The sequence below is a fragment of the Caloenas nicobarica genome, chromosome 5 (genome assembly GCF_036013445.1).
Source record: "Caloenas nicobarica isolate bCalNic1 chromosome 5, bCalNic1.hap1, whole genome shotgun sequence".
Classification (NCBI taxonomy): Eukaryota; Metazoa; Chordata; class Aves; order Columbiformes; family Columbidae; genus Caloenas; species Caloenas nicobarica.
In genome coordinates, this window is record NC_088249.1 from 15,759,207 (window position 1) to 15,773,747 (window position 14,541).

The 14,541-nt window shown below is 34.9% G+C and overlaps 1 protein-coding gene across 1 annotated transcript in view; it reads right to left on the reverse strand.

Moving 5' to 3' along the window:
- PPP4R4 (protein phosphatase 4 regulatory subunit 4) overlaps window positions 1-14,541 on the reverse strand; it is a 65,443-nt gene that overhangs the window by 19,748 nt on the left and 31,154 nt on the right. The window contains exons 5-10 of the mRNA XM_065636182.1: window positions 14,112-14,185; window positions 12,540-12,646; window positions 9,903-10,010; window positions 5,424-5,545; window positions 2,754-2,876; window positions 87-256 (exon numbers count right to left, since the gene is read on the reverse strand). Coding sequence (XP_065492254.1) covers window positions 87-256; window positions 2,754-2,876; window positions 5,424-5,545; window positions 9,903-10,010; window positions 12,540-12,646; window positions 14,112-14,185 — 704 coding nt within the window. The remainder of the gene's footprint in view (window positions 1-86; window positions 257-2,753; window positions 2,877-5,423; window positions 5,546-9,902; window positions 10,011-12,539; window positions 12,647-14,111; window positions 14,186-14,541) is intronic.

Consider the following 14,541-nt stretch of genomic DNA (forward strand, 5'->3'; position numbering starts at 1 on the left):
AATAACTTCTCTATCATTCATGCAGTCCTGTTTAGTGAACTATATGCATGACATGAAGTATTTAACCTTAAATTAAAGTTACTTACTGGAAAATTGTAAGCACAGTTCTTCCTCACTGAAATATACTTCTTTTCCTGTTCTAGAGTTTGAAGTTGTAGTTGGTTATCATTGTGTCCATTTTCCTGCTGCAAACCCAGCGTGGAAAGCTTCTTGTAAAATTCCAAAAACCGTAAGTGTTGCTCAGGAGTAAAAATGCCTGGGAGGAAAAAAAAAAAAAAAAAAAAAAAGTTTCATTTTCTCTTTATAAACACAATTAATAATGTCGAAAACTCAAATCTCTTTTACAAATCTATCAAATACACCAATTTATTCTCTCTCCCCTCCCATATAGTAAGTCTAGTAGAGTATCATCAGTATACTTTATACAGAAACAGTGATTACAGGAAAATGATAGGTAACTATAATAGCATTTACATAATTCTTAAACTAGTCAGGATTTTATCTGCACGACTATGAACATACTTGTTTGATACACATCTGCAACAAGTTGAAAAAATAGGCTATGTTGCTACAGATAATAAAAATGTGTAAGAACAAAATTAGAAAACAAACTGGAAGGCAACTAGCAAGATGACTTCAGAAATTACAAGTCATTTTGGAAGTACATCACTAATACAAGAACGCCCAAGGAAAGACTTGGTTTTTTACTGAAGAGAGAGAAAAGCTATCAGTGATTGGTATCAAGAAGGCTGAAATGCTCGGTGCTTTTATTTTCTTTCTCGAACTCTACTAGAATCATCAGGATCAGTACAATTAATAACAGTGACAAGGATTGAAGCTTTAAGTAGAGAACGAACAGGTCAGTGAATACTTAAACATGAGAAGTTTTTGAAATGTGCAGGGTCAGATGTCCTTCATTCCTGTATTCAAAAGTATTTAAAGTACCAGCTGCTGAAAGCTGAAATAAGCAAGATACTGGAATGGAAAACGGCTGAAGTGGCACAGATATTTAGCAGCTGGAGAGGGGAAGGACAAGCCATATAATTACAGGTCAGTCACATTACTTTCAAGTTGGGTTTTTTTGTTGTTTTTTTTTAATTGGAACAAAAATCAAAAATCTATTTGTAAATTTCAAAAAGGAAACAAGAAAATGAGTAGCAGCCAACATGGCAAAAGAAAAACTTCTCAAAGCGATTCCCTTTCCTTTTAATACTGGATAATAGAACCTGTCAGATATCCTGACCGAATACAGAAGGAGGCAGTGAAGGCCATGTTTTTCATAAGCAAAATAAGGGATCAGGAAAGAGATTGGAAACTGTAAAGTTGCTACAAAACCGCCCGGAAAAGGAGTTTAGAGAAAGTTACCCATGGTTCACTGACAAGACATGAAATGTATAAAATAAGGTCTGTCCTAGTTCTGGTACTATTCAGTATTTTAATTGGGTGTTTTGATGTTTGATTAGAGAATACACTTATTGAATAATTTGATAACGTCAGCCTAGGAGGGAGACTTAGTTCTTCAGAAGACAGAGTTTAAAATGATCTTCAGAAACGGAATGTATGGTCCTCAAACTTTTAGAGTATTATTCCATTAGGACAGAAGTAAGGTACCATGCTTAGCCAGATTTGCATTGCCTACATAAAGCCAAGAAAGAAAAGACTAACTAGGTGACAGTTTTATCAAAACAAACAAATAAACAAAACCACAGACCTTTGAGCTACTTCTGTTTATAGGTTGCACTTGAACAAATAATGTCAACCTGTTGCAAACTGCTGCAAATAAAAAGACAATTTTTCATACTGAAAAATGTAAACAGCAATATAGCTTGCAAGACACATGAAGTAACTCTTTCACTTTGTTCAGCTCTCCTAAGGCATAATAACACTTCAAGAAAAATGTGAACTTGTCAAACAGGGTTCAGAGGTGAAGAGAGATCAGCAACTAAAGTCATTCAACCAAGAGAGAAGAAGACTGGGAAGACATGACAAAACCAGGACTGACTGTCTCAGCTTATGTTTCTGTAACTAACAGTTTGACACTGGAGCAGCCCATTCAAGTTATTTGTAGTGAAGCAACGGTGACTTTGAAAGAAAGGTCAAAGGGTTTAAGAGTCTAGAGGGAAACTCTCTGTAAAATAAGACCATGATTCCGCATAGCCACACCCCAGGTAAGCTCTGTGTAGAGGGTATATGGCGGGTAGAATGATCAAGGAAAGATGTGCTGTGCTCAAGTGCTAATGTACAGAAAACCACAAAAATTATGGGTACAGATTTGGCCTGAGCTGCAGCTGAGAATCCACAGGCTATTAGGTCTCCTTTTTCCTCTGAAGTTCCTTATGGGCCACACTCTGTACTGTGCCTCAAAACAGATGCCAAGCACAGAAGCGAACGTTCACAGTTAACATCAGACTGTGTTTTCAAAGACTTCTAGTTTCAAAAATTCAGTCATCCAACTCACAAGCTCCAGAATATCCAAGAAGGAATCAAAACTAATCAGTCAAAATAATAAACACAAACCACCATGTTTCCATCTCTGCCCCTGTCTAAACATGGAAGAGAAAAAAAAAAAAGGCAGAAATTCACAAAATCCAATATTTATGCAATTGATGATTTCAGACTTTTACTTCCATATTTCCTTTCCTAACTATAATTTCATTTGATACATTCAAATCTGGGTATTTTTTAAGGGCTTCAAATTCTCTGATCTTCCCTCACTTCTAAGATTTTTTTTTTAAAGGAACATTAAATCATACCATATAATCCATTACATAGTTTCCCTAAATGGAAAGATAAAGAAATTAGGATAGATTCATCTGATTTGAAGGATTTTTCACAGAATGACTTCACTAAGGGGAGCACAGTTTGACTCCTATCATCTGAAAAACAAAAGAAATGTTTAAAGTTAGCCATTTGTCAACATCTGAAAAAAAGAACAGAGAGTGGACTTCCATAATAAGTTATGAAAAATATAATTTAACATGCTCAGGAGTATTTTTGGTAGGCCCTTGCTGGAGGTAGGAAACAAGACGTATAGAGAAAGACAAACATACTACCATAATACAGGTCCTAAATGTTTGTACCTTACCTGTTTTCTTTGCTTGGGTTTTTTTGTTCATTTGTCCTTAGGGAAAAGGCATCCCCCAGTAAAGGATGAGACAGAGAATAAATGAAGACTCACCAACTTCTCCATTCACCAGGAATATAGGGAAGGAAAGAATACTGCAGTACTCCTACAATAAGATTTGTTACAATAGTAGGAATACAGGGAGATCAAGACTAAACATGACCATGACAGTAAAAAGAAAAATCTGGATATGCTGGAAGTCAATTTCTTCAACCTACTGAGAAGAAGAGGTTGAAAGTCTTTTTGTAAACAATAAATTCACAGAAAAACAAAATAATTACAGTAAGATAAAACAAATGAAATCATTTAGAAATTAAAGTCAAATCCAAGCACTCTGCCTCCTTATAAAATAATGGAGTAAGTGTTCAAAGAAATGTGTGTTTTGACTTGTTTTGAATAAACCATTGTATTTTAAAATGTTCAAGTTTTAAAGGGATTAGGATTTTTTAATAGTAGATCAATACCAAAATTCAGCAAGTAATTATAGCTGGACAAAATATTTAGGTTGACCTGAAGAAATATTTTGATATGGTGGGAAAGAAACTGTACGATATAGTTTTGGGTCATCTACCTTCAAAATGTTCAATTTCTAATTCAGTCAGGAAACCAAAAACTACACAAACCAAATTCCTAGAAACACATTCCTTACAAAGCTGTAAATAGTCCCTGATTGCTTTCTCTGAGCTTTTTTCAATAGCTAAAAGCAGTAGTTACAGCAACTGGAGGGAAGGGGAGGAAGGTGCAAAGAGAAGCACAAACTTGATACCATCAATGCAAAGGCTCAATAATTTGAAAATTAACCTACCATCAAACTTACTGATAGAAGCGCTAACTGCTAAAAAAATCTGTTTAGGGTATTCTCCCCAAAACTATCTTATTTCTTTATGTACTCCTCCATATGGCTTATATGCAATCACGTATTTTAGTAATTCAACACCAACTTCTTGTACAATAAATATTTGCTCCTCACTCACATATCAGGAAGGAGTAGTAGAGTCAGTAAGATGCGAGTGGGAGTAGAAAATGTGATGCAAAATATAGTTGTTAATGAAGATAAACAACTGAAGAGTTTGGAAAAGGACAGTATAAAGAGCAAAGTGGCAAATAATGAGCAGTGATCAACAATATTTTGCACACACGCTACAGCAATGATCTATCATGTACTTTGCTGCTTTGTACACTTCCAGTCACAAAAACCAGCAGAGAGCACGACTGACATGGAGCCAGAAAAGCTGGCTGTTATTGTCTTCTACACTGCCCTGAAAAACTCACGGCAGAGCAGCTGACTGGGGGCCACGGCACATCAGTTACCCAGAATGTTCCCCTGCACTGGAGCAGTCACTGTAACTCTCCTTAAAGTTTGGCCCAATCCGTGCTGAACTGAACTTGTGCTGAGAACCCGAGAGCCATGTGTGTAGGTAAACCCACCACACCACACCAAAAGAAACGATACAACAGAGAATTTCTCCATCACGTGAAGACACAGACACTCACCCCTAAACCCAGAAAAGCATGAAATGTGCTTGTAGATCAGAGGAAAGATACAGAGCACCAAGAAAACACGAGCATTCATACTTTCTATGTTAAATACTGAAAAGCTTTATAAAATATACACACTTTCTCATTGCAAAGAAGCTTTCAGTACCATATAGTTACAAGTTTAAAGGGACTTAAATAGCAATCGCTGGATGCTTAGTACCTCTAAAACTGATCAGTTGCGCACACTGCAGTTTATGGGACATGAAGAAATATTTTCTGTTCCAAAATTTACAACTGTATTTGACATATAACACTGAATGTTAAAACCTGCAATGTTTACTAATACCCACACAAATCTCGTATCATTGCTTCAGCCTGGGTTCTTGGGCAGGCTGCAGCCTGAGCTAGCACCAGCTTTACTTCAATTAAGTGGTAAAAACTAGGTAACAGCAAAAAAAAAAGCACAAGAAATGGCATCTGTTGAGCTAACTTTTTGTATTCTGTGTTTTGGGAGCATTGAGTAAATACTAACAACCCAATATTCCTATCATTTATACAGTAATTTTACTCATTCCATTTAGCCACATTATAGTAGAAACTTGGAATAAGATAACTGATTTTGTGGACAACTGGTTCAGCTTCCTTAAAACTTACTATATATGAAGTACTACAAGACATGAAATACGTAATGGATAAAACAACAAAAAATGAAATCAGAAATATCTGAAGAATGTAGACAGAACAAAAAGCATTTAAATAAATTTGTAAGATGCATTAAAGCATTAAGAACTGGGCTAGTAAGCCTGAATTAAATTCTTACCTGCATCAAACATATCGAGCAGATTCACTAACGTCTCAAAAGCTGTAAGGCGCACACTGCTGCTCTCATCTCTTGCCAGTTCTACTAACTCGGGAAGCACCACGGTTTTTGTTAGTTCTGTCCTGCAAAGTGAGGCAAACAGTCAAGAGAAAACATGTAATGAAACAATATTGCCATAGCAAAACAGAATTCTTCCTTGAAATACTAATTTAGATATTTTTTGGGTAATCAAGAAGGAAAAACTGCCAAAGTTGTAAGGAAATTAAAATTAAATAAAAACCTCCAGTCAATCTCAGAACTTCTTTCCCTGTCAGTCAAAGAAACATGCTAATTTAAAATGTGAAACTTCACCCCTAAAAAAGCATTCAAATTAGCTCGAAACAAATTGGAGAAAATGCAGTCTGAAAAATCTCAAAGGAGTCCAGCTACTTCACTGTGTCACTTCTGAATAAATATGCAAAAATTGCTCAGTGCAATGGTCCAAAGCCCAAAATCATTAAATATGTTGGACTGAAGTGTCTGGGCATCTTACACTTCAAAGATGAGCCTTCTTTACAGAGGGTAAGTAACTACTGCTCAGAGAAAACACAGTTTCCCAACTAGTCCAAACACTAGCTTTCAGGCTTGTTTTAAAGTAGTAAAGAAAGGGTTCTGCTTGTCCTTTTTTGCCTTGGTAAGTACCAGCATTGTCTGCATGTGTGATGGAGCAAAAGTATAACTTCTGTAGAAGCTACCACCCAGCATAATTGCCCCTGTCCCAGTGTATAACTGATTCTTGATTGCCTTAAGATATTAGAAAGATCTTCCTGCAGTCCTGCTACTAACAAGACGACACACCCAGTACTTCCACTTACTTTTTCTGTCATGCTCATTTTTTTTTAAATTTGTATTAGTCGAGATTTCTAGTGTTTGAACTTGTCTGCATTTAAGAAGCCCATTTAGTCTTGTTCTCATGTGCAAGCTCTTGGTCTGCTCACCAACTAATGAAAGCTGTTGTAAGCACCATGTTTCAAGAGCAGGACCTCAGCAATTTATAACAGCCAGGGATCTGGCCCTCAAGGTTTATACTGCCCAGAGCATAACACTGCAGGGAAACACTGATAAAATTACATTAACCAACATGACAAAATCAGAACTACGTTTGACACTTTGAGCAACTGTGTATGAAGAATTTAGACTCTGTCATTTCAATCAGTTTTTAATACAGAACCAATCACAACCTCCAGGATGATAGATTTTTACTGAAATAAAAATGCCTGAAAAGATCACTTCTAATCAGACTAAACAAGTAACAGGTGTCCCTATGGTAAATCAATATTAACAATAACACTTTCAAATGTTTATAATCAGCAAAGTTATTTGCACCTTACAGAGTTTATTATTGTTACCTGCGAATCAAGATTTAGCTTAACAGTATTCTTCCAAACAGATGATTAATTATTCAGCTAAAATTATGAGAAAATTACATTTTATCATTTCAGTGGTAACATCACTAAATTGTAAACATAAACATCGGGCTGTTGTCACATTACGCCTTCAACATTCACCTAAAAATGTGCTTATTACCGTTTCTTTAATTTCCTGTATTTTCCTACTACTTGTTGATCCTCAACATGAAACACTACAATGGCTTACATACCAAAAATACCAACAGTTCACCATTTTTTATGAGATTAAAGATTAAAGCATCTAAATCATTAGCAAGTGACCAGGTGAAAATCTCACAAACAGTGTATATGGATACATTAATACTAAAAATAAAAGAATTAAAGAAAAATATACATAGTTATTAATTAGTGATTCATTCTGTATTTAGCCCTATTAAATCACTAGTCTAAGGCTGGGTAAACTGCCAGTAATACTGTCAGTGGCCACTGCATAACACCTATATCATTTTAAGATTTTCAGCTCCCAGGTATAATAAATGTGATCTAGTTAATTTTAAAGACAGTAAACAGAATGAAGAAAATTTTATTTCCTTTCCAAAATGGTCACTTATTAGTATAAGATATAGCCACCTTGTTACAAATTAAAACAACTTTGTTTCTTCTTTCACACTGTTTAGCATATGTTGAACTTAAAAAGCATTCAGAGGAGTGAGGAAAACACCACAAATGTACGCATTTAGTTCTTAAACACTTGGGTGTACATATACCTATCCTTAATGTAAAAAACCAGAATGCTGAAAGCAAATTCATACAGATTCACACAAACTGTGACTGCTCCCTAAAGTCTACCACCAAAACCATTTTCTGCATCTCAACAGACTGAGGCACAAGGCAATCTGTGCAGCTGTACATTTTTAAAACATCAGAAATATTTCAGTAATATCTGAAAGAAATATTCTCTAACTATATGCATGTACTAGATGAGAGTTATTTTAGTCAGAGTAGCATACAGCAAAATAATTAAAAAAATAATGTAAGTATTATGTGTCACAAATCATTTTCAAAGCCAAATTCATGTGATTACTTCTCAGTTCTTTACTATAAGAGATGTTAACTGAGAAGGTTAGAAGAATCCATGGAAATGCAGACGGCATCTCAAATAAGACACCAAAAAAAAAAAAAAAGCTCATGGGACTGAGCAATAACAAATAAGCAATAAGGAACGAAGGTGACTGAGACAGACAAGAACATACGGCATAGGAAGGGTCAGGGCAGAGAAGGGTAGGACCACATCCTAAATCAAGACCCAGAAATCAGGGGAAAAAAAAAATGCTTTGCAAATATGTTTCTCTGGATCTCCAGTTTGGTGGCATAAAAAACCCAAAAACCAAAACCACCACCACCACCAAAACAAAAACAAAAACCAAAAAAAAAAAAAAAACCCAACACAACCAAAAAACCAAACACAACCTTCAAAATAATGTGACAATTAGAGCCACCCCTCCCTTCAAAACTAGGTAGTCATGGAAAAAAAAAACCCACACCTGGTCACTCCCTGAAGATACACGGAACTCTCTCTTCTACTCATCTTTGATCTCCCATTAAACAGACTTCAATTTTAAGATACACAAAGACACATGAGATACATGCATACAGTAAAAATAAATGCAAGCTCAAATTATTCAGTAATTCAGGTTAGTAGAACGCATATTAAATTTTCAGTTTTACAATAAAAAATATCAACAAATTCTACCTTTCTTTTCTGTAATTGCAAATTCTTTTATATTCAAAGCCATCCAATATGGGAAATGTTAAAAGTATTTACCATGCTAAACTACATTTTGTTATAAAAGAAAATAAGTACAAAACCAAATCATTAACTTCAGTGAGACGAGTAATATTGTGTTTTCACATTATTCACATCCTCTGAATTTTGCAGGACATGGACCTTGCAGAAGAGGCGCCTAAAGCGCACACATAAAATTATTCTGTTTGCAACAAATATAAGTTAATCTAGGAATCTAGAAATTACTATCCTTCATGACGTTACTAAAAGTTGAACTAAGTACATGACAATAATGCTTAGCTCTTGCTGTGAATATTCATTCCTTATATCTGAGTAAGCTAAAACACTGCCTGAACACACACTTTTTCAGTGTTCCATGGCTGAGAGGTAAATTATATTGCTTCAGGAATTTGTTTTGGTTTTGTTTTTTTAAACTCATACTCTAAGCTACAACATAACTCTCCATTAAAAAAAGAAATCCACAGTCACAGGAAGGCACCTTTCCCAAACATCAGTACTAACAAACTGAAGCGTATACTTACCATATATCTTTCAAATTACATTTCAGTTTCAGCTTCATGCTTAAATTTGCTCATGAACTCACAATTTTAAAAGCCAGAGGGACTCTTAAATCTGATCTATCCCCACTGTATAACACAGGGCAGGGAACCTTACTTGATAATTTCTTCAAGTCTGTAAGAGAAGTTACTGCTTTTCTTTCTTCCTAACACAATAATGGGTGGACAGACCTGGAACTCTAAAATATTTGTTCACTCAAAGACCAATCCTATGTGGGTAGTTAATATGTTCTATCGATTAAAACAAAAGTTCCAGACTTCTTCTATTCCCGTACTTTTAAGATTGAAGGTCCTCAGGCTTAGAGTAAAAGTTGATACTGAAATGAAATTTGCTTACAAAACACATTTTGCCTTTCGCAAATTACTGCACAGCAATTATTAGAAACTGCTAATACTTGCCATAATCTTCTTTCATTTGTAAATAAGCCCCGTGACATCAATGGATAATTGAGATGATTGCAAGAAGCTGTAGATGAACTCACTATTTACAAAAAACTGTGTCCGTACAGTTCAACAATTTTACTATCAGGGAGAAACTAAAATCCGAAAATGGAAAAGAGCCAACTGCCAACAGTCAGTTTCTAAGAACACATCTGTAGGGTCCAAATTCATTACTGAGTATGCAAGAATTTAGTTAGAAACCTTAAAAGGAATTTTTAGGTTACCATCATTACATATTTTAGAGAAAGATTTTGCATTTAGAAGCAGTTATGCAAATTGTACTCACCCTATTCCTTGAGCTATATGTTCCAGTTGCCGACACATGCAAGTTCTAACTTCATATTCCACATCCTGGCACAGTGATTTTACCAATGGAAGAATCTCTCTTTTAATACTGAAAACATGAACATTTTGTATTAATATACGGAACAAGAATATTTAAAACCACTCTGTAGTACTCAAATTTTACCCATATGTTACTTCTAATGGCAATTTTTTAAACTAATTTATCACATATGGTAAATGATTTTTTCTGAGAATTTGCAGTTATAGAACAATACTATACATCAGACACAAATATGTGCTATAAAGAAACAGAAAAACGATCACTTACAACCATTATAATTTACTCATAATTCATGGGAGTTTTTGGTTTGTTTGTAACTACAAAAATGGCAAGTAGGCTTAGAGATGCTGTCCTCATTTAATAACCATCTTCAGTACAATTTTTGAAGAGCCACTGCAAGAATACAAGGAATTATATAAATGGAAGTACAATTCCCAATTAATTGCCTCTGATACCTTATCTTTGGTATGCGTCTCAGCAAACAGATATTTGGGAAGAAAGTAGAAAATTATTTTCAGATTAAAAGCTTCAGTACTGCAATGTCTTTATGCAAGTAGAGCCAAGTTTTCATGCTAAATCAATGGCAGATACAAAACACTATTTTGAATTCCATTTAAATAAAAACACATACTGCAACTTGGCAGAATCAGCCATTGTGTTGCCTGTCACTGCCCAAGATGCTGTCATGAGTATTCATAAAATCTCTCTGTCCAAATCCTTATGCTGTTGCAAAACTCAAGAGAAATAATATGAAGCCACAGAGAAGCAAATTTTCAAGGCATCTTGTACAGCCTCCAGTCATCCCAGTGAAAATTAATTTACTTCTTACAGAAAAATTTGGCCTCAAGTTTCAAAAACTGTACAAAGTCTTGGGAGTTTGGTATTTTAGAATACCCTGAAGCAGGGACTAGTTCCAAAAAATACTTGTTTTTAAATAGTTGTTGGAACAAGATGTAGAAAAACTAATATTCTGTTCCAGGGTCAGGAGTTTTTCAATAGTCTATATAAAAAACTGAGAGTCATATGAAATACAAAATAAAGGGTTTTAATTATAGTACAAATTTTATGAGGAAGAATGTTGCCATTCTGAAGAAGATCATGAACATACACTTATATATTGCCTGTTCCTGAGGCCAGACATGTCTCCTGAGCCTATACCAAGATACCTCCTGCCAGGGGAATGAGAGTGTGCCATGAATCTTAGTCTGCCATGTTCTCAGTCTGTGGTTCCAGGTCTCTTTTCAGCCCTCTGAACTGCGCTCAGAGCCCTCTGCCAGAAGATCAATATGTCCCCGAAAATTCTCAGTGATCTTGTTAACATGTAGCTTCTGTACAGAAATGGTGCAACTATCTGTTCACTGAAATAAGGGGTTCCCTATTTTTGAAGAGCAAGGAATTATCTTAAAGAAATACAACAAGAGAAGGTACAAATATTTGAATTTATAATGGATAACATTATTATAATTTCTCATAAGGTTCGAAGTGATCTGGAAATTCACCTAATTTTCATGAGAATTTAACACTAAATAAATAAAAGCAATTGTGATTCTGCCAGAATTCTACAAATTTTGAAGATAAAGATTTGAAGGCTTTAGTAACATTCTCAAAAAATACTACTTTACCACACATGTACAAGTGTAGTCTACACCAGAAATGAAAGCATAGATAGCTTCCTTTTGTTTGCTTCTAGTTCTTTTTTATTGAAGAAAAGAATTACAATTTAAAGACATTTATTCCTAAATGTCTTGTCATATGGTCCTGTTGTTCATCTTTTCTGTTATGCTGAAGTATTGCATTTTGGGGCAGATGAAATCACTACTAGAGCAGACTTTCTCAGTTAGGCATGGTTTCTGTGCATTTACTAGCCCTCAGTGGATTTCTTTTGGAATGCAAAATCATATGTGGTCAATTGCCTGGATAGGAAACAATTTGGTGAAATGGTCCTACTATCATAAGACTGGAAAAACTGTCCAAAGAAAGGACCACACCAACTGCTTTGGGTAGATAAGCTATTCAGATTTACTTTCATCATCGGTTCCCTCTTCTGCACCATTGTCCAAACCCACAGACACTGAATTTAAGAGCTGGACAATATCAGGCAACAAAAGTGGCCCCTGATACATCTCCATATAATTAGGGATAGAAAAGAAAATATATATATCTATGTGTTAAATTTGGTTAGACAAACAAAAAGTTAGGAACAGGATTCTTCTCTTTATGACAAGAAACTAAGGTGATGAAGAAGTTTTGTCTCTGTAAACTGCAGAGACATCCACTGCTTGGCTTATTTCCTAGTAATGAAAACAATACAGAAGAACAGCATGAGAATGGAACCCATTCAAACCCGTGGAAGAACATACAAATAGAAGTTATAAACTGATGAACATCAGCAAGTCTGAATATGCCAGTTACATAATGAACTTTTTATTGTTAATTAATATCCAGATAAAGATATCTGTAAAAAGAAAGCATTTAATTTTTGCAATAAAGTCTACTTTTCTCATAGTAATTTTTGCCCACTAAGAGAGAAATAGTGGTATATACTGTGGAGTGAAAATATATGTACAGTTTACTTACATATGGGCTTCAAATTTGTTAGCTAATTTTCCCATGATTTTACAACTAACTAAGCGGGACTGAAGTGTTTGAGAAAGCTGTGCTTTGGAAACAAGTGGATTCAGGATCTATATGAAAGAAAAAAGAAGAAATGTAAAGAAAATAAATGTGAGCAGTAAATATTTTATTCCCCTTCTTATAAAAAAAATCTAGAAAAACACATCCCAAATATCATCTGCCTCTTTCATGGAATGAATCAGTACTAACAACAATAATGCCTATGTACACTAACAGTCTATTGGAAACCTGTATTTAATATTCAGCACTAATTATAGCACATTAAACCCACATCTTGGCCCAAAGAGCAGTTTATGATTCAAATCACAGCCACAGTTTTACATCTGTCTACTTGTGTCTTTATTTTGAGACTAAGTTGTATATGAATATTTATAGCTATTAGCTGGTAATTTTCACAAAAGTTGGTAAATATGTTCCTAAAAAAAAAAAAAAAAAAAAAAAAAAAAAAAAAGAGAAAATAAAAGGAAGCCTCTCTGAGGTTCTTTCTCATAAGTTTTCCCAGGAAACACTACTTCTGATGTAAAGTTTTGAGGCAATGATTCCTCTTGATTATGCCCCTTCAGGGAATAATATATCCCCTTCAGGGATCTGTAGGAAAGAGGTTTCATTTTCTTATAGATGCAGAAAACCTGCATCTTTATTGGAGCTCTGCTGTCATTTGTTGCATTACCTCTGTGGTGCCAGAAACAAAGGCAGGCCCACAGAACACTGTATTTAGATATAGTCTTTTTTGGCCAGAAATAATCACAGAAAACCAGGTGTCAGCCCAAGAGGAACATTACAGAGAGGTATCTCCTGGAGTGTGCCACAGTTCCTCACTCAGTCTCTTTTGCAATTAACCATTAATTTTAAAGTGTATCTTTATACTACACAAACGATAATATATGCAAATCTCCATGTTGTTTTATATTAAAAACACAGTAAATATGCCTCTTGCAAAGCTTTTAAACTTGACAATGATATATCAATACTCAAAACAAAACTGAATAAATCAGCTGAGTAAAGGGGAGAGGCATGATGACTTAGTGACGGATTTACTTCCTCTTGCTTGAGCTACACAGTGAAAAATTAAGAGTGGTGGCAGGGCATTAGGTCTTTGTTCCATCAAGAACAACTGAAACAGAAAATGAAATTGACCTCTTGTATTAAGTCCCATTTAGCAGAAATCAGAATTTTAGTCCAGTAGCAAACAAAATGTAGCTCTTTCATGAAGACACAGAATGAGATACTATCCTGTAACCCAAAACAGTACACATGAAAATACATGATTAAGTGCACTGGAAGTGTTACAGTAAATAGTCTTTATTTGCTAAAGAACACTAAAGTTTTTTAAGACGACCTTTCTGTCTCACCTTTTAGCACATTCCTCTCTTACAGTATGTGCCACAAGCACTACTGTTTTCACAGGTACGGAACTGCCACAAATCTGACTGAAGTGAATGAGATTTGCAGGGCACCACGGTCTTACAAAATATTACTAATTTGTTGTTAACATAGGCGGGAGACTATTATTACCTCATGTCTGACGGTTTCTTTTGGTAAAGCTTCTATTACAGCAAGAAGAGTTTCTAGCCATGCATTGCTGACTCCTATTAGAAAGAAAAGGGTTATATGTTATGTTGTTCATATAATGAGTAAAAGAAAACACACATCAGTTTTGCAAAATTAGTTCTCATTTTTTAATTGCATCTCTTCAAGGAGTTGTATATCTAAAAGTCACTAATCTAACATTCAAAACTTCAAACACTCATTAAGTAGTAGAATAGGTGAGAAGCAAATTCCTCCCCCATTTCTTTTACCTTTCGAATTCTGGTAGAGGAAAATAATTATCCTGTTTGTTTTGAAAAGACAATTTCCCTCATTTAGAAGCATATTCTTTTCTTATGCCCACTGAAACTTTGTAGTTTTACAACAGGTCCTTTTTTCTTTATATCTTAAAAATGGT